The sequence below is a fragment of the Mobula hypostoma genome, chromosome 14, assembly GCF_963921235.1.
Source record: "Mobula hypostoma chromosome 14, sMobHyp1.1, whole genome shotgun sequence".
Classification (NCBI taxonomy): Eukaryota; Metazoa; Chordata; class Chondrichthyes; order Myliobatiformes; family Myliobatidae; genus Mobula; species Mobula hypostoma.
In genome coordinates this window covers 47,948,109-47,974,517 of record NC_086110.1, presented here as the reverse complement: position 1 = coordinate 47,974,517, position 26,409 = coordinate 47,948,109, and the positions used below count along the sequence as shown (strand labels likewise).

Below are 26,409 nucleotides of genomic sequence, written 5' to 3'. Positions count from 1 at the left end.
TGAGGGGTGACGCAGCGCCTGTAGTCGAACCCGGTCGGTTGGGGAAGTGTAGCCAGAGCTGGGTGAGCTGCAAAATGGGGGAACAAGATAATAATGTTGATGCTGAAACAGAGGTGAAGTATTATTCTATGGAAGAAGTGAAAACTCATAACAAAAGCAAATCTACGTGGTTGGTGATACACGACAAAGTGTACGATGTCTCAAAATTTCTAGAGGAGGTTAGTTTCATGTTTGTTATCTGCTACCAGGCCTCCCATTCAATTTCAATGTGCATGATCGACTTTGTTTTTTTTTAAAAAGCGAGTTTTAACATGTTTGCTGATGTAAATGTGCATTCGAATTTTGAATATTAGAGCAGTTTTTTAAATGGTTTACATTCAAGTTTTAGTAGAAACTTGTAAAGCAGGTTTAACTGTTCCTCGCAATGATCCTCTCCGTTATGCAACGATTGTGTTCAACTGTTAGTTTTTTTTCCAGTATATGAATGGAATTGTAATATGCCTTTTTTGATGTATCTTTTAACACACAGTGCAACGCAAGCTTTGGACTTAGCACAGTAATAGAACATTACAGTGCCGTGGGCCCTTATGCCCACGGTGTTGTATCAACCTTTCAACTTAACATCGTGAAGCTTCCCTCACCCATCGCTTTACTACATTTTTCTTTCATCCATGTGCCTATCTAAGAGTCTGTTAAATCTCTTAACACATTCGCCTCTACTTCTAGCCCTGGCAGTGCATTTCACACTCTTCCAACTCTTTGTTTTAAAAAAAAGTACCTCTGATCTCTTCCCTATACTTCAATCACATTAAAATTATGCCTTTTGGTATTAGCCATTTCCACCCCTTGGAAAATGGTGCTGACTATCCACTCTATCATGTCATCTTTCAAACAAGAGGAATTCTGCAGATGCTGGAAATTCAAGCAACACACATCAAAGTTGCTGGTGAATGCAGCAGGCCAGGCAGCATCTCTAGGGAGAGGTACAGTCGACATTTCAGGCCGAAACCCTTCCTCAGGACTAAGAGTTAGTAAGAGATTTGAAAGTGGGAGCGGGAGGGGGAGATTCAAAATGATAGGAGAAGACAGGAGGGGGAGGGATGGAGCCAAGAGCTGGACAGGTGATTGGCAAAAGGGATATGAGAGGATCATGGGACAGGAGGCCCAGGGAGAAGGAAAGAGGGGGGGACCCAGAGGATGGGCAAGGGTATAGACAGAGGGAGAAAAAGGAGAGTGAGAGAAAGAATGTGTGTATAAAAATAAATAACGGCTGGGGTACAAGGGGGAGGTGGGGCATTAATGGAAGTTAGAGAAGTCAATGTTCACGCCATCAGGTTGGAGACTACCCAGACGGAATATAAGGTGTTGTTCCTCCAACCTGAGTGTGGCTTCATCTTTACAGTAGAGGAGGCCGTGGATAGACATGTCAGAATGGGAATGGGATGTGGAATTAAAATGTGTGGCCACTGGGAGATCCTGCTTTCTCTGGCAGACAGAGCGTAGGTGATGGCCTGAACATCGACTTCTCTAACTTCCGTTAATGCCCCACCTTCCCCTTGTACCCCATCCGTTATTTATTTTTATACACACATTCTTTCTCTCACTCTCCTTTTTCTCCCTCTGTCCCTCTGACTATACCCCTTGCCCATCCTCTGGGTTCCCCCCCCTTCCTTCTCCCTGGGCCTCCTGTCCCATGATCCTCTCATATCCCCTTTGCCAATCACCTGTCCAGCTCTTGGCTCCATCCCTCCCCCTCCTGTCTTCTCCTATCATTTTGGATCTCCCCCTCCTCCTCCCACTTTCAAATCTCTTACTAACTCTTCCTTAAGTTAGTCCTGACGAAGGATCTCGGCCTGAAACATTGACTGTACCTCTTCCTAGAGATGCTGCCTGGCCTGCCGTGTTCACCAGCAACTTTGATGTCATCTTTCATCCTCTTTTGCTTTAAAGAGAAAAGTGTCAGCAATATAGCATGGAAGTATAATTTAGCCCACTACATCCATGCTGAGCAGTGGATTAAGTATTTTGCCTGTAGTCTTCAAAAAATAGTCTAATCAAGAGCTTTACCTAGACAGTCAGCTTTTAAATATATAATCTCACAAAATGAATATCTTGCGTCTTTGTAAATAAAATTCTTCAGTTTCCAAAAATATTCCATTTCCGTATGTATCTTTCCATTCCCATTTCGTCATGCAATACAGGCATGGGTCCTTTGGCCCACCCAGTCCATACTAGCCACGATTTCCATCTGAACTTGTCCTATTTGCCCACATTTTACTCATGTCCTTCTAAACCATTCGTATGAATTTTCCTTTAAATGTCATTGATGGACGTATCTCAACCACTTCCTTTGGCATGTCATTCCATATACTAGTCACCCTCTGGGTGGAAAAAGTTGCCCCCCCACCCCCATGCTCCTAGTAACACTCTTCCTTTTCACTTTAAATCAGTGCACTTTAGTTCTTGAAAGATGGGGTTAATGCACATAATCTATGCTGCTCGTGATTTTATACACCCCTAAGGTTACTCCTTTCTCCTTTTTTCTAAAAAAAAATGTCCTAAGCTACTCAACCAATCTCCATAACTCAGTCCCTCAAATCCTAGCAATGCCCTCTTAAATCTCTGCATTCCTTCCTGCACAATGGCATTTATTTTCATTTATAAAGATGAGAGGGAAAATATTTGAAACAGGAGTATGATGTGATTGTCCAGGATGACCTATCACCTTGGATACCAATCTAACCAGTTCCCTTTTCTTTATATTAACCACATTCCCTCTCCACTCTCAGTCCTGATGCTGGGCCTTGACCCCAGATGTTAACAATTCCTTTCCTTGCACAAATGTTGCTTGACCCTCTGAGTTTCTCCAGTAGTTTGTTTGTTGCTTTATTTTCCAGCATCTGTAGTCCCTTGTGTTTCCTGTGTTACCATGTGCCGGATTATGACGAAATGCCAATTGGTCATAATCCTGTCAACAACCTTCTCTAGACTGACTGCAGGGTTTATAAAACAATTGTTTCCAGTAGAAAATTTTCATTCCTCTGGTATTTGTATTGCTCAATATGTAATAGTTACATAACTGGACTTCTACATTATGGGTTCCAGTCAATGTCCAAATACCTGTCTTCATTTATTCATCTTTCATCCTTTACGTATCACTTGTAACATAAAGTACCCTGTTCCAGTGCTTTTTCCAGGTAGTTTACTGACAGAGTTAACAGTTAAAAATAGACATTTTTAGAATAGTTTAGATTAGGTTCAACTTTATTGTCATTGTGCCAAGTACAGATACAAAGCCAATGAAATACAATTAGCATCTGACCAGAAGTGCAAAAGAATAGTGTTATTTACAAAATAACTGTGAATAAAAAGTGCTACAGCATACAAATGTAAAAGTACTGAGACAGTACAATATGGATGCAAAACTGCTTAGCGCTGTGATGAGAGGTTCAGCAGTGTCACAGCCTCAGGGAAGAAGCTCTTCCTGAGCCTGCTGGTGTGGGAGCGGAGGCTCCTGTAGCGCCTACCGGATGGGAGGAGAGTAAAAAGTCCATGGTTAGGGTGAGATGCATCCTTGATAATGCTTTTCGCCCTGCCCAGGAGGCGTTTATGGTAGATGTTCTCAATGGTGAGTAATTGGGTGCCGATAATCCGCTGGGCAGTTTTCACCACCCGCTGGAGTGCTTTGTGGTCCGATACGGGACAGTTGCCATACCACACTGAGATGCAGTTGATGAGTATGCTCTCAATGGTACAGCGGTAAAAGTCCGTCAGTATCCTGGGACAGAGGTGAGCTTTCTTCATGCTCTGCAGGAAATAAAGGTGCTGTTGCGCCTTTTTGATCAGGATGGAGGAGTTCAGGGACCAGGTGAGATCATCAGAAATGTGGACGGCAAGGAACTTGAAGCTTGATACATGCTTCACTACGGCTCCGTTGATGCAGATAGGGACATGAGTGTGGCTCCTAGCATGCCTGAAGTCCACAATAATCTCCTTGGTCTTCTGGGTGTTAAGGACCAGGTTGTTGTCGGCACACCACGTGGCCAGGTGCTGGATCTTGTCCCTGTAGGCTGCCTCTTCATCCCCTCTGATCAGGCCAATCACCATGGTGTCGTCTGCAAACATGATTATGGAGTTAGAACCGTGTACAGGAACGCAGTCATAGGTGAAAAGGGAGTACAGAAGAGGGCTCAGCACACAGCCTTGAGGCACGCTGATATTGAGAATGGAGGAGGAGAGGTTGTCTAATTTAACAGATTAGGGTCTGTTAGAAAGTCGAAGGTCCAATTGCAGAGGGATGAGCTGATAACAAGCTAGCAAAGTTTGGTGATCAGCTTGGAGGGGATCACAGTATTGAATGCTGAACTAAAGTCAATGAACAGCATTCTGATGTAAGAGTTGGGGCTGTCCATGTGGGTCAGGGCAGAGTGAAGTGCCGTGGAAATGGCATCCTCTGTAGACCTGTTGGTGCAATAGGCAAATTGATGGGGGTCCAGGGTACAGGGCAGACAGGATTTCAGATGTGATAGAACCAGTCTCTCAAAGCACCTTGCAATGATGGGGGTGAGTGCAACTGGGCGGAAGTCATTTAGCCCTGTGGCAGCGGAATGCTTTGGTACTGGCACGATGGTGGCAATTTTGAAGTTTGTCGGGACAACTGCCTGGGCCAGGGACAGATTGAAAATGTCCGTAAAGACCCTGGCCAACTGCCCTGCACATACTCTGTGAACCAAAACATGTTAGGAACTTCAGTTTTAAAATAAGTCTTGGCTCTTGAGGTAAGGGACTTCTTTAAAATTCCATTTTATCTTTCTATTGTTATGTTTTCAAATGAAAGGTAAGTGCTGAATGTTGTATAGCATAGAATTTTGTGGTAATTAAGTAAGAAGTGACATTTCATAGGTCGCAATTCCTCACTCAAATATTGCTTCACCCTGTGAGTTCCTTCAGCAGTTTGTGCTTCCAAATGTGACCTTTATAATATAAAAACAGTTAGTATTAGGAATGTATACCAGATAAAGTTATTTTCATTTGATATTTGTAGTTCTTCATTCAGGTCATTCACACTGTCCGGATTGTGTTCAGTCCACCGCTTGATTTGGAAACTCAATGTTTTGTAATTTAAATAAATTCACAGGGTGTATGGGATGTCCTAAGGTGAAGGGGCTTGGTGTGTCCATTCTGTGGCAGCTGATTCATTTTTGGTCCACATCGGACACTCAGCTCTCACCAGGTAACTGTTTGCATGCTACGGTGGCCACACCCCAAGACATCACTTCGACTGGCAGGGTAAACCAGGTGAGGGAAGCCGGTGGGCCTCATACCTCTGCATGCCTGTCCTAGCGTGGAAAGACAGTTCTGGCTGACTGCGCATACAAAATCATTGGTGTGATCTAATGGCCAGGAAGGTGGTTCTGCAAAGCTTTGTGAAGATCGAAGAGCATGACAAGACACAGAAGAAGTCAAGGTTATGCTGTAATTGCTGCCTGTACTACTAGACCTGGACTTCTGAGGTCGAGAGAGTGTAACTCCCGCAGTGCAATGGCTCCCACACAAGTTTCGAAAGTCATCATTGGATTTGACGGACAACCATTCATCAATTTCGGATCTCATTTTTTGTTCAGCTTGTATATTGGATCCAAACTTGTTAAGAAACTGGAAGAAATCATTTAAAATTCTTGAAATTGTCATAGGTAGATCAAAGAGGATAAGAAGAGTCATAAACACGAGAAAATTTGCAGATGCTGGTCCTGGCCCGAAACGACTACTGTTTATAATTTCCTTTGATGCTATCTGACCTGCTGAGTTCCTCCAGCATTTTATGTGTGTTGCCTAGGAAAGAAGTAATCATCTACTTCCTAAAAGGTTCCCATTCTTGCCTCCTAATGGGGTTCCAGCTCTGTTAGTCCTTAGTGTTCCTCCTCATCTCCTTAAGACCATAGGAGCAGAATTAGGCCATCAACCTGTCAAGTGTTTTCCTTCGTTTGTTCATGGCTGATTTTTTCCCCCTCAACTGCATTCTCCTCCCTTCTCCCCAAAAACGTTTGACACCCTTATTAACCAAGAAGTTGTTCCTGCTCTCTTCTAAAGAGACACCCTTCTATTCTGACCCTGGTCCTGGACTCTTCTGATACTTGGTAGGTTTTAAGTAGCTTCTGGCTCTTCCACCCCCCCCCCCACCCCCCCAATTCTTCTAAACTCCAGCAGGTACAGTCCCAGAGCCATCAAATGCTCCTCGTACATTAGCCCTTTCTTAGATTTGGAGAGTTTCGGGACTTTATCTGAGAAAGGATATGCTGTCATTGGAGTGTGTGGAGAAGGCTTACAAGAATGATCCTGGGAATGAAAGGGTTAACAAGAGGACAGTTTGATGGCTCTTCGTCTTTCCTTGCTAAAATTTAGGAGAAAGTGGGGGATCTCATTGCAACCTATCAAATATTGAAAGGGCTAGATGGAGTAGCTATGGAGAGGATGTTTCATGTGGTGGGAGAGTCTAGGACCGGGGACGCAGCCTCAGAATCCAAGGACCTTCCTTTAGAACAGAGTTGATGATTTTTTTTTTAGCCAGAGGGTGGTGAACCTTGACTTCATTGCCACAGATGGCTGTGAAAGCCAAGTCATTGGGTATATTTAAAGTGGAGGTTGATAGGATATGTAAATATGTCAAAGATTATAGGGAGAGGGTAGGGGAATGTGGCTGAGAGGGGTAATAAATCAACTATGCCCAAATGGCGGAGCAAATTCAATGGGGCAAATGGCTTAATTCTGTTCTGTGTCTTAATGTCGTCCATACACCCTATGTTTACATTTATTCCATTGTTTATCAAGTATTTGTCTGCTTCTGCCTTCAAAGTGTGTTTGTTGTATTTGCTTCCTTAATTTAGGTAGATAAACCCAAAGGCTTTACTAATAGCTTTTAACAATTCTCAGTGATGGTGCTGTAGCTGATTGCCCTATAGTTTCCTCTTCTCACCCTGTCTCTTGCAAAAACGCCACCCCGTTCTCGCAATTCCTCCGTCTCCGCCGCATCTGCTCTCAGGATGAGGCTTTTCATTCTAGGACGAGGGAGATGTCTTCCTTTTTTAAAGAAAGGGGCTTCCCTTCCTCCACTATCAACTCTGCTCTTAAACGCATCTCCCCCATTTCACGTACATCTGCTCTCACTCCATCCTCCCGCCACCCCACTAGGAATAGGGTTCCCCTGGTCCTCACCTACCACCCCACCAGCCTCCGGGTCCAACATATTGTTCTCTGTAGCTTCCACCACCTCCAACGGGATCCCACCACTAAGCACATCTTTTCCTCCCCCCCTCTCTCTGCATTCCGCAGGGATCGCTCCCTACACAACTCCCTTGTCCATTCGTCCCCCCCATCCCTTCCCACTGATCTCCCTCCTGGCACTTATCCGTGTAAGCGGAACAAGTGCTACACATGCCCTTACACTTCCTCCCTTACCACCATTCAGGGCCCCAAACAGTCCTTCCAGCTGAGGCAACACTTCACCTGTGAGTCGACTGGGGTGATATACTGCGTCCGGTGCTCCCGATGTGGCCTTTTATATATTGGCGAGACCCGACGCGGACTGGGAGACCGCTTTGCTGAACATCTACGCTCTGTCTGCCAGAGAAAGCAGGATCTCCCAGTGGCCACACATTTTAATTCCGCATCCCATTCCCATTCTGACATGCCTATCCACGGCCTCTTCTACTGTAAAGATGAAGCCACACTCAGGTTGGAGGAACAACACCTTATATTCCGTCTGGGTAGCCTCCAACCTGATGGCATGAACATCGACTTCTCTAACTTCCGTTAATGCCCCACCTTCCCCTTGTACCCCATCTGTTACTCATTTTTATACACACATTCTTTCTCTCACTCTCCTTTTTCTCCCTCTGTCCCTCTGAATATACCCCTTTCCCATCCTCTGGGTCCCCCCCCCTTGTCTTTCTTCCCGGACCTCCTGTCCCATGATCCCCTTTTGCCTATCACCTGTCCAGCTCTTGGCTCCATCCCTCCCCCTCCTGTCTTCTCCTATCATTTTGGATCTCCCCCTCCCCCTCCAACTTTAAAATCCCTTCAAGCAACACACATCAAAGTTGCTGGTGAACGCAGCAGGCCAGACAGCATCTATAGGAAGAGGTGCAGTCGACGTTTCAGGCCGAGACCCTTCATCAGGAGTAAAATCCCTTACTCACTCTTCCTTCAGTTAGTCCTGACGAAGGGTCTCGGCCTGAAACGTCGACTGTACCTCTTCCTATAGATGCTGCCTGGCCTACTGCGTTCACCAGCAACTTTGATGTGTGTTGCTTGAATTTCCAGTATCTGCAGAATTCCTGTTGTTTGCCCTATAGTTTCCTATTTTCTGTCCCTCCCACATCCTCCCATCCCCACCGAAAAGAAGCAGCTTCATTTACTGTTTTCCAGTCAAATTCAACTTTACTTGAATCTCTGGAATTTTTGAAAATTTACACCAAATATCACAAAAGTTAGGAACTGGTGCAAAATTGGGTAAGATAACTATGTGCTTTGTTAAAAGCCTCCATTTATACTATGTCTACCACTTGTCACTAAGTCAGTATTTTCCTTTTGATTTTCTGTTACTCACAGAAAACCTTTTTCTGTATGTCTAGTTAAGCTTGTCACTTCGAAATGCCTCAAGATTTTTGACATTATTTAGTCGGCTGGTGGCGCAGTGAGATCAGCGCCGGGCTCAGGAACAGAGGTTCCCGAGTTCGATCCAGTGACAGACTGCCCCCGTGCGTGCTCTCCATCCACGCCGGGTTGATGTTGAGCTCGCAACTTGGCCTTGTAAAATAATACTGCGAAATGTTTGTGTGAGGAGTGGCACCCCACACAGCCTTTCGAACTGCGCCTTGTAAGGCGTGAAAATGCCCAACGCTGGCCTCTCAGGTCTGAGTCGATGTCATTATCATCATCACCATCATCATCATTAGTACTCATGATTGGGTGGAAAAATAGAATTTAGGCTAAATTAATTATTTGAACACTTGTCTATCAAATTTTCTATGTTAATACCACTCACAATCATATCAAATTGAACAATTCCAAATTTTAAATGTGAACTTTATCTGGTAAGGCTGTCAGGTTGTCAGGCAATGTAGTTGCTATGAAAGATGATGTGTGGCCTGGGGCAGATTAGCCATGATATTGAATGGTAGGACAGACTTGAAGGGCTTCTAATTCTTTTCACTCCTTTGGAAAAAGCAAAAATACTCTAATGTTCAAGTACAAACGAGGAAAATCTACAGTTGCAATGCACACAATATGCTGGAGGAACTCAGCAGGTCAGGCAGCATCTATGGAAGAGTACTGTCAACGTTTCAAGCTGAGACCCTTCTGCAGGACTGGAGAGGAAGAAAGGCTGTGGAGTAGATTTAAAAGGAGAGGGGAGAGAGAAACACAAGGTGATAGGTAAAACCGGGAGGGGGAGGGGTGACGTAAAGAGCTGGGAAGTTGGTTGATGAAAGAAACAGAAGGCCATGGAAAAAAGAAAAGGGTGGAGGAGCACCAGAGGGAGGCGATGGGCGGGTGAGAGGGAAAAGGGGATGGGTAATGGTGGAGGAAGGGAGGTGGGGGGCATTACGGGAAGTTTGAGAAATTGATGTAAACGCCATTAGGTTGGAGGTTACCCAAACAGAATACAAGGTGTTATTTCTCTAACCCGAGCGTGGCCTCATCACGACGGTGAAGGAGGCCATGGGTGGATATATTGGATAGGAAGTGGAATTAAAATGGGTGGCTGCTGGGAGATCCCGCTTTCTCTGGCAGGTGGAGCATTGGTGCTCGGTGAAACGGTCTCCCAATCTACATCAGGTCTCACCGATGTACAGGAGGCCACACCAGAGGGAGTGCCAGGAGAGACGAATGGACAAGGGAGTTGTGTAGGGAGCGATCCCTGTGGAAAGCAGTAAGTGGGATGGGGTGGAGGAAAAGATGTGTTTGGGAGTGAGATCCCATTGGAGGTGGTGGAAGTTTTGGAGAATTATTTGCTGGACATGGAGGCTGGTGGGGGTGGTAGGTGAGGACAAGAGGAACCCTATCCTTGGGAGGATGGGGCAAGAGGTACTGAGGTGAAGTCCTTTCTCATAAGCTGACTACAGGGATCGATCATAGATACGTTGTAGAAGATGCTGTAAACTGCAAAGTTCAAAGTAAAATTTGTTATCAGAGTACATAAATGTCGCCACGAACGACCCTGAGATTCTTTTTCTGTGGTTGTACTTAGCAAATTGAGAGAACACTAACTGTAAACGGGATTTGTAAAGGAACGAATCTGTAAACAACAGCAAATGCAGATAATAAACAGCAATAAATAACAAGATAAGAGTCCTTAAGTGAATGTAGTTGTCCTCTTTTGTTGGAGAGCCTGGTGGTTGAGGGATAGTAACTGTTCTTGAATCTGGTGGTGTGAGTGCTGAGGCTCTTGTACCTTCTACCTGATGAAAACAGTGACAAGAATTCTGGGTGATGAGGATCTTTGTTAATGGGTGCTGCATTTCTTGGGCAATGTTTCATGTAGATGTATTCAATGGTTAGGAGGGCTTTGCCCGTGATGTACTGCGCCAGATCCACTATCTTTTGCCCAAAGGCACTGATGTTCCCATATGAGGCCATAATGCAGCTAGTCAGCACACTTTCCACCATACTTCTATAGAAGTTGGCCAAAGTTTTCGCTAACGTACTGAATCTCAATTCCTGAGGAAATAGAGGCGCTGTCGTGCTTTCTTTGCAGTAATATATGATGGGTCCAGGACAGGTCCTCTGGGATAATGACAACCAGCAATTTAAAGTTACTGACCCTCTTCACCTCTGTTCCTTTGATTACTGGCTCATTGACCATGGTATCCCTCTGGTGAAATCCGCTATCAGGTCCCTAAGCCTTATTGACATAGAGAGGCTGTTCTGATTGTTGCCAAGTTTTCAATCTCCCTCTTGTATGCTGATTCATCACCCCTTTTGATACAGCCCACAGCAGTGGTGTCATCAGCAAACTGGTATACGGTGTTGGAGCTATACTTAGCCACACAGTCATAGGAGCAAAATGAGTAGAGAGGAGGCTACGTACACATCACTGTTGTACTCCTGTGCTGTTGGAGATTGTGGAGGAGATATTTTTGCCGATCTGAACTGACTAGGGTCTACAAGTGAGGAAATCTAGGATTCAATTGCACAAGGGGGTATTGAGGCCCAGGTTTTAGAGTTTACTAATTAGTTTAGAGGGGACGATGGTGTTCAGTGCCAAGCTGTAATCAGTAAAGGGCATCCCAAAGCATGTGTCTTTGTTGTCCAGATGTTCCAGGGTTGTGTGAAGAGTGAATGAGATAGCATCTGCTGTAGACCTGTTGCTTTGGTAGGTGAATTGGAGCAGCTCCAAGTCGCCACTGAGACAGGGGCTGATGTGCCTCAACACCAGCCTCTCAAAACAATTCGTCACTGTGGATGCAAGTGCCTCTGGGTAATAGTCATTTAGACAGGTTACCGTGCTCTTCTTGAGCATCAGTACATTGAATCCTCCTTGAAGCAGTTGAGTACCACACACTACCAGAGCAAGAGGCTGAAGATACCCGAGAATATTCCAGCCAGTTGGCTGGGACAGGTCTTCATTCCTCAGCCATGTACTCTTAGTACTGCATCAATGTAAATAGCAGCTTGTTTAATCTAATTGAACTTTTGTAATGTCAAATTAAAGACTGTACATTTTATGCATAATATATTTAGTCATTGGTAAAATTGTTTAGTTGCGCATGCTTATTAGTGCATTGAAATTTCTGATGTTTCCTGCACACAAGTGCTCATTGTTGGTAACTGTATTCTTTAATCCCATTCTTGGAAGAGATTTTGCTGTCTAGTCACATTTCACAGGTTCTCCAAATTATCTGACCCCCCCCCCCCATTGAGTAAATGACATTCCATTCTCACTTTCTTTGCTGCTGTGGTGTAAAGCCTATTATGTTTTTTTAACCTAATTCAATTTCCGTAGTTCTAGCACAACTACTTGGTGTAATTCTAATAAAATACTAACTCTACAATGCTAACTTATTATGTATTTAAGAAGCTATTCATCTGTAGCCTTACAGTGATCCAATAGATTCTTTTGCCCTTGAAAAGATCATGTTGTAGCTGTTGAGTAGTAGAAGTTTAAATTCTCAAGGATCATCAGTTTGACAATATAAATAGAAATTAAAGATGGAATAATTATCAATAAAAAATGCTGTAATTCTGAGGGACAACATCATGTTGTAAATGGTTTATTTATATCAAACCACACAAAATCCTTCGAGATGCATTTATGAACTGCATGCACATTTATTTTCATTGTAGCATCCTGGTGGAGAGGAGGTGCTGTTTGAACAAGCTGGAGGGGATGCCACAGAAAGTTTTGAAGATGTGGGACATTCGTCTGATGCCAGAGAGATGCTGAAACAGTATTTCATTGGAGAACTTGATTTGGTATGGAATACAATTCATCTGACAACCTGAATATATTGAGTTTTTAATTGACTTTCCACTTGAAACTTGAAGTTTCCATAAATGTCTGTCTTTTACCAGTTAATTTTATTAATAACTACCAATAATCAATTGAGATTGATGAAGTCAGTTTTCTCCTTGCTTAATCTGTGTTTTGCATGAGAATGTTTAGGTTAATTACTTATAAGCAATAATCTTTGATTTTGAACTTAACTTGGATTTGGTCGTGTTTGGCCAAATGCTTGCAAGGAATTGCCTGCACTTTCCCTCTTGCATGCTGGCATGTTCAGGTTTCCCACATGAATGTGGAAGTCTCATTCTGGCTTAGATGCAATGGTGATTTTCTTTTCTTAGCTATTTTTCTATACTCTGCTGGAATCTACATGGAATCCAAGATCGCTCTGGAGCTGGCTACAGACAAAAAATTTTCAGCTTTTACTTAAAAAAAAAATCCTCTAATCATGAGCCCAGATCCATAAATCCTTTCATTTGAAATAATACTATAGTTGGGATATAGAAAGCACAAAATGCAAATCACATTTTTCTTAACTAATATTACTTTTGTAAATTCATATGTTTGCTTCTATTTTAAGTTTTTTTGAAAGCTTCTCAGTGTTTTGTAATCTACTAAAATGCTGAAAACATTAACAATTTTAATAAACTGTGAAATTTGGGGTCTGGCTTTGTCTCCAGTTATTCAATGGGAGATCTTGTCTTACCATGTATATCAAAGGCATTTCTCAAGGGCTTGGCACCATACGTGGCTTGTTGCCTAGTTCTGGGACTTCCCTAGCCACAAAAGGTATCTTTACAGACGTGAACAAGATAGTTGTGTATTTAAAATGTATAAAAATGAATTATTTCCAGTGTTTTATGTTTATATTAGATTTACAACATGTTTTGTTGCTTGATTACATGTATTTAAAAATGTTTTGTTTTTTAGGCTGATCGAAAAGACGATTCTAAGGTAAGAAAAAAGACTGCAGTCATCGTACTGATGATCAAATTATTGAAACTAGTTCCATAATTTATTCAATCTCATTTAAATTTATAATTGGTTTGTAGGATTTGCCGTCGTGTACCATGACAAATGGCTTTTTCTGTCATTTCCTATTTCTGTTGAAAGTAAGCAGCAAATATTAGAATAAAATAAGGTGAAAGCAGGTCCTTTGTTCCACCAGATCTGTTATGACCATTGAGCATCATTAACAATAATCGTATGCTAATTCAATTTATATTCTCTCCATGTTTCTATCACTCACCTCAGATTCTACCCTTCACCTACACAGGAGGATCAATTTACAATCAACAATTAAGTTACCAACTCACATGTCTTCGGGATGTGGGAAGAAACCAGATTACCTAAAGGAAATCCACATTGTCACAGGGAAATGTGCAATCTTTAGATACAAAGTACTAAATGTCAGATTGAATATAGGACACTAGCTACTGTGTATTATCAAAAACGTATGCTACTACTTCAGTTGAAATTTAATATTGGCATCATTTGGTCATTGGTCACTTTTTGCTATAGTTCAGTGTCAGTTGGAAAAGTTGAAGCATTTTTATGAAATTGCCATTTGAAAGATATTTATTCTGACAAAAGCTGCTATTCGTTTTTGAATAAAGGATGTATGATATATTTGTGCTAATAATTTTAAATGTCCTTCAAAGTAGAGATCTTCCCTTAAGCTATTGTTCTAGTACTTTTAAAAAGATATCATGCTGGAGCAAATGTCTTGTTCTGAAATTTAATCAGTTTCTACCCATTTGGTTCAGGAAATAAATTAATCAGACTTGCATCTATTGACATAACAGGGTTATCTTGCTTCCAAAGGCATCTTTTATGCAATCCATTTTAGTGGAAGAAATATTTTTCAGTTTTATAAGGAATTTCATATGAACATACTAAATATTTTCCCTTTTCTCTGCAGGATGTGTTAATTACAACATCTACAAGCCAATCTAGGTACGTTGGGTTTAAATAACAGTTAAAAACATTACAAAAAATTTAAAAGTTGCCTACTCTTTGTAATGACAAATACAGATGGTATTTCTCAATTAGATAGTAGTTGGGAATACCCTTATGAAAAGTGATGAGTAAATCAAAACTTGTGAGGTTGAACTCCACCTCCTCATTTTCATTGAATAAGGACATTTGCTGCTTTTACTTTAGAAGATAGAACATAGACTAGTACAGCACAGTACAGGCCCTTCGGCCCACAATGTTGTGCCGACCCTCAAACCCTGCCTCCCATATAAGTCCCCACCTTAAATTCCTCCATATACCTGTCTAGTAGTCTCTTAAACTTCACTAGTGTATCTGCCTCCACCACTGACTCAGGCAGTGCATTCCACGCACCAACCACTCTCTGGGTAAAAACCTTCCTCGAATATCCCCCTTGAACTTCCCACCCCTTACCTTAAAGCCATGTCCTCTTGTATTGAGCAGTGGTGCCCTGGGGAAGAGGCGCTGGCTATCCACTCTATCTATTCCTCTTATTATCTTGTACACCTCTATCATGTCTCCTCTCATCCTCCTTCTCTCCAAAGAGTAAAGCCCTAGCTCCCTTAATCTCTGATCATAATGCTTACTTTCTAAACCAGGCAGCATCCTGGTAAATCTCCTCTGTACCCTTTCCAATGCTTCCACATCCTTCCTATAGTGAGGTGACCAGAACTTGACACAGTACTGCAAATGTGGCCTAACCAGAGTTTTATAGAGCTGCATCATTACGTCGCGACTCTTAAACTCTATCCCTCGACTTATGAAAACTAACACCCCATAAGCTTTCTTAACTACCCTATCCACCTGTGAGGCAACTTTCAGGGATCTGTGGACATGTACCCCGAGATCCCTCTGCTCCTCCACACTACCAAGTATCCTGCCATTTACTTTGTACTCTATCTTGGAGTTTGTCCTTCCAAAGTGTACCACCTCACACTTCTCCGGGTTGAACTCCATCTGCCACTTCTCAGCCCACTTCTGCATCCTATCAATCTCTCTCTGCAATCTTTGACAATCCTCTACACTATCTACAACACCACCAACCTTTGTGTCATCTGCAAACTTGCCAACCCACCCTTCTACCCCCACATCCAGGTCGTTAATAATAATCACAAAAAATGGAGGTCCCAGAACAGATCCTAGTGGGACACCACTAGTCACAATCCTCCAATCTGAATGTACTCCCTCCACCACCACCCTCTGCCTTCTGCAGGCAAGCCAATTCTGAATCCACCTGGCCAAACTTCCCTGGATCCCATGCCTTCTAACTTTCTGAATAAGCCTACCGTGTGGAACCTTGTCAAATGTCTTACTAAAATCCATATAGATCACATCCACTGCACTACCCTCATCTATATGCCTGGTCACCTCCTCAAAGAACTCTATCAGGCTTGTTAGACACGATCTGCCCTTCACAAAGCCATGCTGACTGTCCCTGATCAGACCATGATTCTCTAAATGCCTATAGATCCTATCTCTAAGAATCTTTTCCAACAGCTTTCCCACCACAGACATAAGGCTCATTGGTCTATAATCACCTGGACTATCCCTACTACCTTTTTTGAACAAGGGGACAACATTCGCCTCCCTCCAATCCTCCGGTACCATTCCCGTAGACAACGAGGATATAAAGATCCTAGCCAGAGGCTCAGCAATCTCTTCTCTCGCCTTGTGGAGTAGCCTGGGGAATACTCCATCAGGCCCCAGGGACTTATCCATCCTAATGTATTTTAACAACTCCAACACCTCCTCTCCCTTAATATCAACATGCTCCAGAACATCAGCCTCACTCATATTGTCCTCACCATCATCAAGTTCCCTCTCGTTGGTGAATACCGAAGAGAAGTATTCATTGAGGACCTCGCTCACTTCCACAGCCTCCAGGCACATCTTCCCACCTTTATCTCTAATCGGTCCTACTTTCACTCCTGTCATCCTTTTTTTCTTCACATAATTGAAGAATGCCTTGGGGTTTTCCTTTATCCTACTCGCCAAGGCCTTCTCATGCCCCCTTCTTGCTCTTCCCAGCCCCTTAAGCTCCTTTCTTGCTTCCCTATATTCCGCAATAGACCCATCTGATCCTTGCTTCCTAAACCTCATGTATGCTGCCTTCTTCCACCTGACTAGATTTTCCACCTCACTTGTCACCCATGGTTCCTTCACCCTACCATTCTTTATCTTCCTCACCGGGACGAATTTATCCCTTACATCCCGCAAGAGATCTCTAAACATCGACCACATCTCCATAGTACATTTCCCTGCAAAAACATCATCCCAATTTGCAGCCCCAAGTTCTAGCCTTATAGCCTCATAATTTACCCTTCCCCAATTAAAAATTTTCCTGTCCTCTCTGATTCTGTCCTTTTCCATGATAATGCTAAAGGCCAGGGAGTGGTGGTCACTGTCTCCCAGATGCTCACCCACTGAGAGATCTGTGACCTGACCCGGTTCATTACCTAGTACTAGATCTAGTATGGCATTCCCCCGGTCGGTCTGTCCACATACTATGACAGGAATCCGTCCTGGACACACTTAACAAACTCTGCCCCATCTAAACCCTTGGAACTAATCAGGTGCCAATCAATATTAGGGAAGTTAAAGTCACCCATGATAACAACCCCGTTATTTTTGCACCTTTCCAAAATCTGCCTCCCAATCTGCTCCTCTGTATCTCTGCTGCTACCAGGGGGCCTGTAGAATACCCCCAATAGAGTAACTGCTCCCTTCCTGTTCCTGACTTCCACCCACATTGACTACATTACCCACCCTTTCTGTAGCTGTAATTGTATCCCTGACCAGTAATGCCACCCCTCCTCCCCTTTTTCCGCCCTCTCTATCCCTTTTAAAGCACTGAAATCCAGGAATATTGAGAATCCTTTCCTGCCCTGGTGCCAGCCAAGTCTCTGTAATAGTCACTACATCATAATTCCATGTATGTATCCAAGCTCTCAGTTCATCACCTTTGTTCCTGATGCTTCTTGCATTGAGATACACATATTTCAGCCCTTCTACCTTACTGTCTTTACACTGTTTATTCTGCTTCTCTTTCCTCAAAGCCTCTCAATATGTTAGATCTGGCTTTACTCCATGCACTTCTTTCACTGCTCTATCGCTCTGGGTCCCATCCCCCTCGCAAATTAGTTTAAACCCTCCCGAACCATGCTAACAAACCTACCTGCAAGGATATTGCTCCCCCTCAAGTTCAGCTGCAACCCATCCAATCTGTACAGGTCCCACCTTTCCCAGAAGAGATCCCAATGATCCAAAAATCTAAAACCCTGCTCCCTGAACCAACTCCTCAGCCACGCATTCAACTGCCATCTCCTCCAATTCTTACCTTCGCTGTCACGTAGCACTGGCAGCAATCCTGAGAACGCCGCCCTTGAGGTCCTGTTTTTCAGCCTTCTGCCTAGTTCCCGAAACTCACACTTCAGGACCTCATCCCTCTTCCTGCCTATGTCGTTGGTCCCAACATGTATCACAACTTCTGGTTGCTTTCCCTCTCGTACCAGGATGTCGTGCACCCGGTCAGAGACATCCCGGACCCTGGCACCCGGGAGGCAACAAACCATGCGGGTGTCCTTCTCACGTCCACAAAATCTCCTGTCTGCTCCCCTGACTCTGGATGGCAAAGCATTGTATTCTCTGGAGAAGTGACCAAATTGCAAAATTTGAACATAGTAGTCTACCAGCAGTGTGCTGGCAACAACATTTGAAACTTTAAAAGTATTCAGATAGTTTTCACCATCTGAGTTTTAGCATGAACAAGTATACTGTATGCAATCAACTATGTCTCGTGACATTTTCTCATACTTTCCCATATGTTCCCCTACCATGACCAACATAAAAAAAACTCAGAAAATTATTGTCCTAACAACTTGTCCTCAACAATGGAATTGCCAAAAGCCTTCATATCTACCTGAGAGAACATCAGTAATTCAAAGTGGTGGTCTCTTTAGATCAATTTAGATGGCTGTAGTGTGTGTTTGTCCATCGTCAACGTCGATGACCTCGACACCATTATGATGGTGTTGAGACTAGCGTGTGATTTGGATTTAAGTGAGGGAGATTTGCACAGTGTCAGCCTCACTCTCTCTTCCCAATTCCCATCTGGATCCAATGGCAAGACAAGAGTCGAGATGGCTGGAGATGGGACTAGGCACAGTGGATGACCAGGACATCTTCTGTGTCTTGTCCTGCTCTACACGTTCCACAACACTTGCAGAGACCACCTTCTTGACTGTTGGACCTTCCATTGGTCTCGTCCGCTCAATCCGCTGGAGTCTGTCTTCACATGCTGGGATAGACAACTCCCTATCTCACCAGGGGTTTGAGACCTGTCGGCTACCCTCACCTAGTTTAGCTGGCTTGTCGAAGCTGTTGCCTGGGATGTGGCTGCTGTCGCATGCAAACAGCTATGGGGAGCCACAGGTGAGAGCTGAGTGCCGGGTGGGGACCAGAGGTGGACTTAACCACCTTGAAAAGGATGCGACATGTTCCCCCACCAGAGGTGCTACCCCTCCCTGACACCCCATACATCTATTCATATTATATATATTTTTCAGTGAGATTTCCAGTCAGCCTTTAACATATTACAACACAACTGATAAATATTAAGTACAAAACACAAAGGAACAGTATGTACTTAGAACATAGAAAAGTATAACACAGGAACAGCCCATAATGTTGTGCCAAATCAGCTAAAAAGCAAAGCAAATCAAAAACTCCCAAACACTAATCCCTCCGACCTACACCATGTCCATATCCCTCCATCCTCCTTCCATCCATGTCCCTATCCAAACTTCTCTTAAAAGTCTCCAATGTATTTGCCTCTTATCATCATACCAGGCAGTGTATTCCAACCATCCACAACTTTGAGTAAAAGTCTTGCCCTTCATCTCCCCCTTGAATCTACTGTCTCTCACCTTCAATGCAAGCCCTCTGGTATTAGACTTTTCAACCCTGGGAAACCATACTGTCTATGCCTCTCATAATCTTGTAAACTTCTATCAAATCTCCCTTCAGCCTCCAACACTTCAGAGAAAACAACCCCAGTTTGTCCAGCTTCTCATGATAGCACATGGCCTCTAAACCAGGCAGCATCCCGGTAAACCTCTTCTGCCCCCTCCAAAGCCTCAACAAGTAGGTTGACCACAAATGTGTGCATTACTCCAGATGTGGCCTAACCAGACTTTTATAAAGTTGCAACATGACCTCCTAACTTAGAACACAAATGCCTTGACTAATAAAAGCAAGCACACTATAAACCACCTTATCAACCTTTGTAGTGACTTTCAAGGAGCAATAAACTTGGATCCCAAAATCTCTCTGCTCAGCGACACTGAGAGCCTTGCCCTGAATATTGTACTTTTGCCTTGCATTTGCCCTACCAAGGTGCAACACCGCACATTTATTTGGGTTAAATTTCATGTGCAATTTCTCAGCCCCTATATCTGCAAATGATCTATATCGTGCTGTATTCTTTGCCAGTCTTTTACGTTATCTTCAAGTCCACTAATTTTGGTATCACCTGCAAATTTACTAACCCATCCATCTACATTTTCATCCTGGTCACTTGTATACTTTACAAACAGCAGAGGTCTCCGCACAGATTGCTGCAGAACTTCACTAATTACAGACCTCCGGTTCGAGTAAGTCCCTTCAACCACTACTCTATGTCTTCTATGCGCAAGGCAGTTCTGAATTCCAACAGCCAATTCCCATGCACCTTAATCTTCTGGATTAGCATCCCATGAGGGACTTTGTCAAATGCCTTACAAAAATCTATGTAGACAACATCCACTCTCCTGCCCTCATCAATCTCTTTTGTCACCTTGTCAAAAACTCAAGCTGCTGTAAGGCACAACCTGCCACGTACATAGCCATGCTGGATCTCCCCAATTAGGCTATGGGTTTCCAAATACTCACTGTAAGTTGTTTATTGATGGCAGAAAAGAACACAAATTCAGAAAAAAATATACAGTAGATTTTATGTGGATTAATAAAGTAGTTAAGTGATTAGATATATCACTTTTAATTTTGAGAAATAATCAGTTTGGTTGATAAGTTTAAAGAATATATACAGAGCGTTAATGATTGGTCAAACCAAAATAGAATAGTGTGTAAGGATGAATCAAACATGATATTTTAGCAACATTATGTACTATTAAATACAGAGGAATACAAGAACTTGAGGAGTATATAACTTGCATTTTTAATAATGGAATAAATTTGAGTAAGGATGGGTGACTCTGGAATTAGTCCAGAGAGTATGGATTTTAAAAAAATCATCACATTCATTTATTTAAAAATTATTATGGAATGAATGATATTAGTTTAAATAAACCTTGATAGTCATGGTACAGGCTTAACCTCAAGCTAAACTGGCATTTCCCTGAGTTGGATTTTCCTTATTTCCATGATGTAACTTATGTGTGTTTTGTTTTGGTTTTTTTGTTTCATTTCTCCATCTCATCTACTGATTCACTCATTCAAGCAAAGTTTCTGTGCTTACTGAAAATCCCAGTTTGGAGAAAGAGTAGTTTCTCTTCTTTCAATTCTAGATCAGCAGTAAGCTTTGGGATTCTTGTTCAACATTCATTTTGAATGGAATTGTTTGTCTTCCCTGTCACTTGTTTTGCTGGGATGGGATGGCAGTTTACTGCTGAAGTATCTGTCAATATATTTTTTTTAAGAATGTTCCTTTCTCTACGCTCAATAGGCTTTGGCCAAAAAGATGTTGACTTGCAGACACTCTAAATATCTCTTTCAGAAAAGAATAAAAAGATCTGTAACAGCCAATTAATAAGCAGATTATCTTTATTTCTGTGCATGCCTGCACTGGTTTAATTGTTATCAAAGTAAAATTTATGGGTGATGTTATATAATAGTTTGAATTACTAGCAATGTTTTCTCTTCCAGTTGGTGGACAAATTGGCTTATTCCTGCATTTGCAGCTGCTATTGTAGGACTCATGTATCGTTTCTACCTTTCGGAGAACAAAACTTCATCCTGAAGATTTCCATTTTAAATTAACTACCTGGGTGTAATGAAGTGGTGGTGGACCAGAAACTAACTGACTGGTGCTGGTAATACCAATGTGCTCAAGATTTTACCAGTAATTGGGTGTTATTTAATTTCTGTCGAAACTTGTATGAATTTTTTTTTCCTATTCTATGCACCAGTTAGTGAAGTAAATGCAGTATGCAATACCAGAGTTTTATACAGAACATACAATATTAAGCATAATTCAATTTTAAGCATTGTTTGAGCCCTGTTTCAGACTTTTCAGGAAAATTGATCAATTTTATCAAGAAAATCATTGAAGAATTCATTTATACTGATGTTGCAAATATCTGCCCATGTTGAACTCCTGATAAATGTTACCATCATGCACATAAATAAATAATTATTGTAGTCTTTGCACGAATTAGTTTCATCTTCCCTTGACAAAAATCATTTTCCTTGAACTGTCTATCACTTTTCTATGTAAAAGATACATATGCTTGAGGCATATTAATAATTTTCTCAGTTTAGTAATGATTTCACAAAACACTAATTTTATGGAGCTGGTAATGTTACATGAAATGCAGCTGAAAATCTTACAGCCTATATTTTCCTTGTTCTCTTCACCTTGAGGGTGACAAATTCAACGCAAGTACAATATAATGGATAAAACTCAAACGTGGGCAGGATTTGGTTCAAGCAGACAAAGGAGATATTATTAAAAGATAGCTGATCTATTTACTCATTGACCTGCAAGGATAAAGTAACTGTTATGATTTACTTTGATTTTTTTTTTGGAGGTACACTGTTCCACAAAATGGAAACAATTTTACCTACTATTTCTGATTGGTTCTTATTCCTTAAGGTGAATTTGAGTTGAGGGCAAGTGCAAGAAATCCTGAATTGCGCTTTGTAATATTTAATTTCGTCTCTGTTCTTTTGATCTTCTGTTCATTGGAACTAAATTGGTTCCCTATGACCAGTCTTGTACCTAAATTCTGTAATTACTGATGTGAATCAATGTTGGTGATTATTTTTGCATGTTGTATTTCAGATTTTGTTAACCTTAAATGTGATAACAAATTTGTTCTCATTATGTGAATCTTATTAGTGTGCATGCAATTTGTATGTCTGTGGTATTACAGGGGTTTGATTTGTATATTCAGACTATATTTCTAACTGACTATCCTTGCATCAATTTTCAATGATGTCTCAGAAACTGACATTTCACAAAAAACTGCTAGCTGACTCTTGCATTACTAGTGCACACGTTTTTAAAATTATCACCATACCGCAGTGTACGCAGTAGTAATTTAGCCTATTTTATCTAAATTCTTCACAACATGAGCTAATGAATATGATGTCTTCTACAATTATCCTGAAAGGCATTTTCACTTATTCTTTAACTTACTGTAATAGCTTCTGTAATGTAATCTTGAAATTCTGGATTTTACTTAATGTCAAAATATCCAGATATAATGTATTCTGTTGCTACCATCTCTACTTATGCAACATAATCTATGCCTACTATACATCGATGAATGTTGAGTGAGTGCATATAACGTTTGCTAACCACGAAATCTTTATTGCGTTCATTCCTTAGAACCAAACACAGAATTTATTCTCATATGGCCACTATGTTGAGTAATATATGTATCAATGAAGAAGTACTCATCTATCAAAATAAACTTCCTTTAATGTAAAATGATTGGTAATAATCAAGTTACTAAGATTAAATATGATTTATGTTATATGCTTTCTTGCATTGAGCACGGTCGATCCATTCCTGCACTTTTGTGCTCACTCCCCCATAATGCTAGACTCCCCTGTAGTTAAAATGTCTGCAAATGCATTCAATTATCACTTTCAGGTTCCTTCAGTGCAGAGGTTTTAAAATAATCACAGCTCTCTGAAGACATTTCTCTAAGTCTTAATATACTGCTGAGTTCTATGCACCATTCAAAAGTAGAAATATCTTGGCATCCTCCCTGTTAATTCTCATGAGAATATTTTCTTTCAATAGATTATCTTTTGTTCACTTAAACTATAAAAATATTGTCATTCTACTGCTATTTTATTTTTTAATCAGTCACTGTACATCTAAGTGAAATTTTAACATGTTAGTTTTTTATGGTTTTGAAGATCAAGTCAAAAATTTTAAGACATTTACAAAAAAAATTACATCAGATTTGGAAGAGCACTGCCATTTGCTTTTAAACTCTACACTAAACTAATATGCAAGGAATGCCTTATACTTATTTTAAAATCTGGTGCAGAAAATAATATGCACGTGTTCTTTAAATTTTGTACTTGTATTTGGATATCTCTGAACATCACTCAGTAGTTAAATACTTAGCTTTTTTAAAATATACATCTGCTTTGATCCAGATTTACACTGACCAATGGTATTTGTTTATTTTAATGTAAACATAATTCCAAACTTCGTGCTAAGCTTCCTTAATAAACCTACCTTCCCCCCCCCCCCCCCCGCTCCGGAATCTGTAAAATCAATTGTTAGTAGTGTTTCCTACTAAACCACATGTGAAATGACCATGACCCACAATTTTGTCTTTACACTTGCATCTTTTCCTAAATGGTGAAAGCAAAAGAGCCAATTCTCTCTGTCAAAACAGTGATCCATTGAGACCTATTGTCTGTTCAGTTATACTGCTAACTTGATCAGTTAACCTTGCAATTTAGTAATTAAATCTGGAATACAGAATTATTTTGAATCAACTTCTTGTAGGGTAAACTCAGGCTTTATTCTTAATCGTCAAAATAAAGTTCTCCAGGCAATATTTGTGCTATATACTATTATAAAAATTGATTATATTGACAATAGTCCACCTACAAATTATTTTGAAAGGTTCTATGAACTAATCCCAAAAATACTGCTAAAAGTATTTATTGTGCTCCGACCCCAATTTGTTACACTGTAAGTGATGGTCAGTTGAGAATTGATGTTTATGTAAATTTCAGAACTTTTCATTTCTTGCAATTGTAGAAATTTTCCACAATTAGGTCAATTATTTCACAACTGCTTATACACAATGTGCTTTTTGGGAAGAGAACTCAAACAAATAAAATGTTTAAATTTATTGGTCCATATTCACATTAACTACAAATTTATCTATTGTCAGTTATTGTGTGAAACCTTTGAAGTACAAATGTACAATTTTTAATGTTAAAATCATTTGAGGTCAACATTGTTTATCAAAATATGAAGAAATTTAATGTTTTGTCCTTGTAATACTTTGATATTTCAAATGAAAATAATGAGTCTTTTTCTGTTGTATTGGAAGAAATAATGAATGCTCTTTAAGTAAATTCATACATTTGTACTGTATTTTCAGTCTATAAAATGTTATGAATTAAGCTGATTTGAACTTAAATGCATTGAATGTACTATAAAATTCACAGTGTATTTACATAATTTCCTGCATATCTGCCTGTACTGCAGAGGCTTAACATTTCTCCCTAACTTGTATTCTACCAGTTAAAGCCATTGAGTTACATAATTGAGAAATGGGACTTGTAGCCCAAGAGGTCCATTTCAGAATTGGAACGAGGTTTAATATCACTGACAAATGTGAAATTTGTTAACTTAATGGCAGCAGTACAATGCAGTACGTGATAAATATGGGGGAAAATAATTATAGTGAGTTAATATGTACAAACGTATATTAAACAGTGCAAAACATAATAAAAAGTGCGGTAGTGTTCATGGATTCAATGTCCATTTAGAAATCGGATGGAAGAGGGGAAGAAGCTGTTCCTGAACCACTGAGTATGTGCCTTCAGGTTTCTGTACCTCCTACCGGACAGTAGCAATGAGAAGATGACATGTTCTGAGTGATGGGGGATTCCTAATAATGATAATAACCACCTTTCAGAGGCATCACTCCTTAAAAATTATCTTGGATACTACGGAGGCTGGTACCCATGATGGAGCTGACTAATTTTACAACTTTCTGCAGCTTCTTTTGATCCTATGCAGTAGAACCCCCCCCCCCCCCCACCATACCAGACAGTGACACAGCCTATCATAATGCTCTCCATGGTACATCTGGAGAAGTTTGAGTGTTTAAGGTGACAAATCAAATCTCCTCTAACTCCTTATGAAATATAGTCACTGTCTTCCCTTCTTTATAGCTGCATTGATTGTTGGGACCAGGTTTGATCCTCAGTCTGTGATCCAAACTGTCAAAATATTCTCTACTGTACATTTATGGAAATAGGCAAGAGTCTCTGATAACATACCAAATCTCCTCAAAATCTTAATGAAGTAGAGCCAGTGGCTCACTTTTTTTCGGAGTGGCGCAGCAGCGTAGTGGTTAGCACAATACTTTACAGTACCGGTGACTTGGGTTCGATTCGCCACTGTTGTCTGTAAGGAGTTTGTACATTCTCCCTATGACCATGTGAGTTTCCTCCAGGTGCTCCGGTTTCATCCCATAGTCCAAATACGTAGTGGTTGGTAGGTTAGTTGGTCATGGTAAATTGTCCCATGATTAGGTTAGGGGTAAATCGGGGGTTGCTAGTCAGTGGGGCTTGAAGGGCCGGAAGGGACCATTCTGCACTGTATCTCAATAAATAAACAGAATCATTGCCTCAATGTGTTGGGCCCTGAATAGATCCTCTGAGATGTTAATGCCTAGGAACTTTAAGCCGCTCACTCTTTCCACTGCTGAACCCTTAATAAGCACTGGGGTGTGTTCCCCTGACTTGCCCTTCCTGAAGACCACAATCAATTTCTTTGTCTTGCTGATGTTGAGTGGGAAGTTGTTGTGACACCACTCAATCAACCTATCTATCTCATTCCTGTATGCCTCCTCAATGACATATGATTTTACTGACAACAGTGGTGTCATTGGTGAATTTATGGATGGTGTTTGAGCTGTGTTTTG

At 41.3% G+C, this 26,409-nt stretch overlaps 1 protein-coding gene across 1 annotated transcript; it reads left to right on the top strand.

Moving 5' to 3' along the window:
• On the top strand, window positions 1-25,217 carry LOC134356277 (cytochrome b5). The gene is made up of 5 exons (XM_063067101.1): window positions 1-218; window positions 12,343-12,471; window positions 13,433-13,456; window positions 14,424-14,458; window positions 21,419-25,217. The coding sequence occupies exons 1-5, from the start codon at window positions 75-77 to the stop codon at window positions 21,510-21,512; spliced, it is 426 nt and encodes a 141-aa protein (XP_062923171.1). The 5' UTR covers window positions 1-74; the 3' UTR covers window positions 21,513-25,217.
• The last annotated feature ends 1,192 nt before the right edge of the window (window positions 25,218-26,409 follow it).

Coding starts and splice junctions, on each gene's coding strand:
- LOC134356277 (XM_063067101.1), top strand. CDS start 75: ATGGGGGAACAAGATAATAATGTTGATGCTGAAACAGAGGTGAAGTAT. Junction 219..12,342: donor TCTCAAAATTTCTAGAGGAG/GTTAGTTTCATG, acceptor TTTTCATTGTAG/CATCCTGGTGGAGAGGAGGT. Junction 14,459..21,418: donor ACATCTACAAGCCAATCTAG/GTACGTTGGGTT, acceptor TTTCTCTTCCAG/TTGGTGGACAAATTGGCTTA.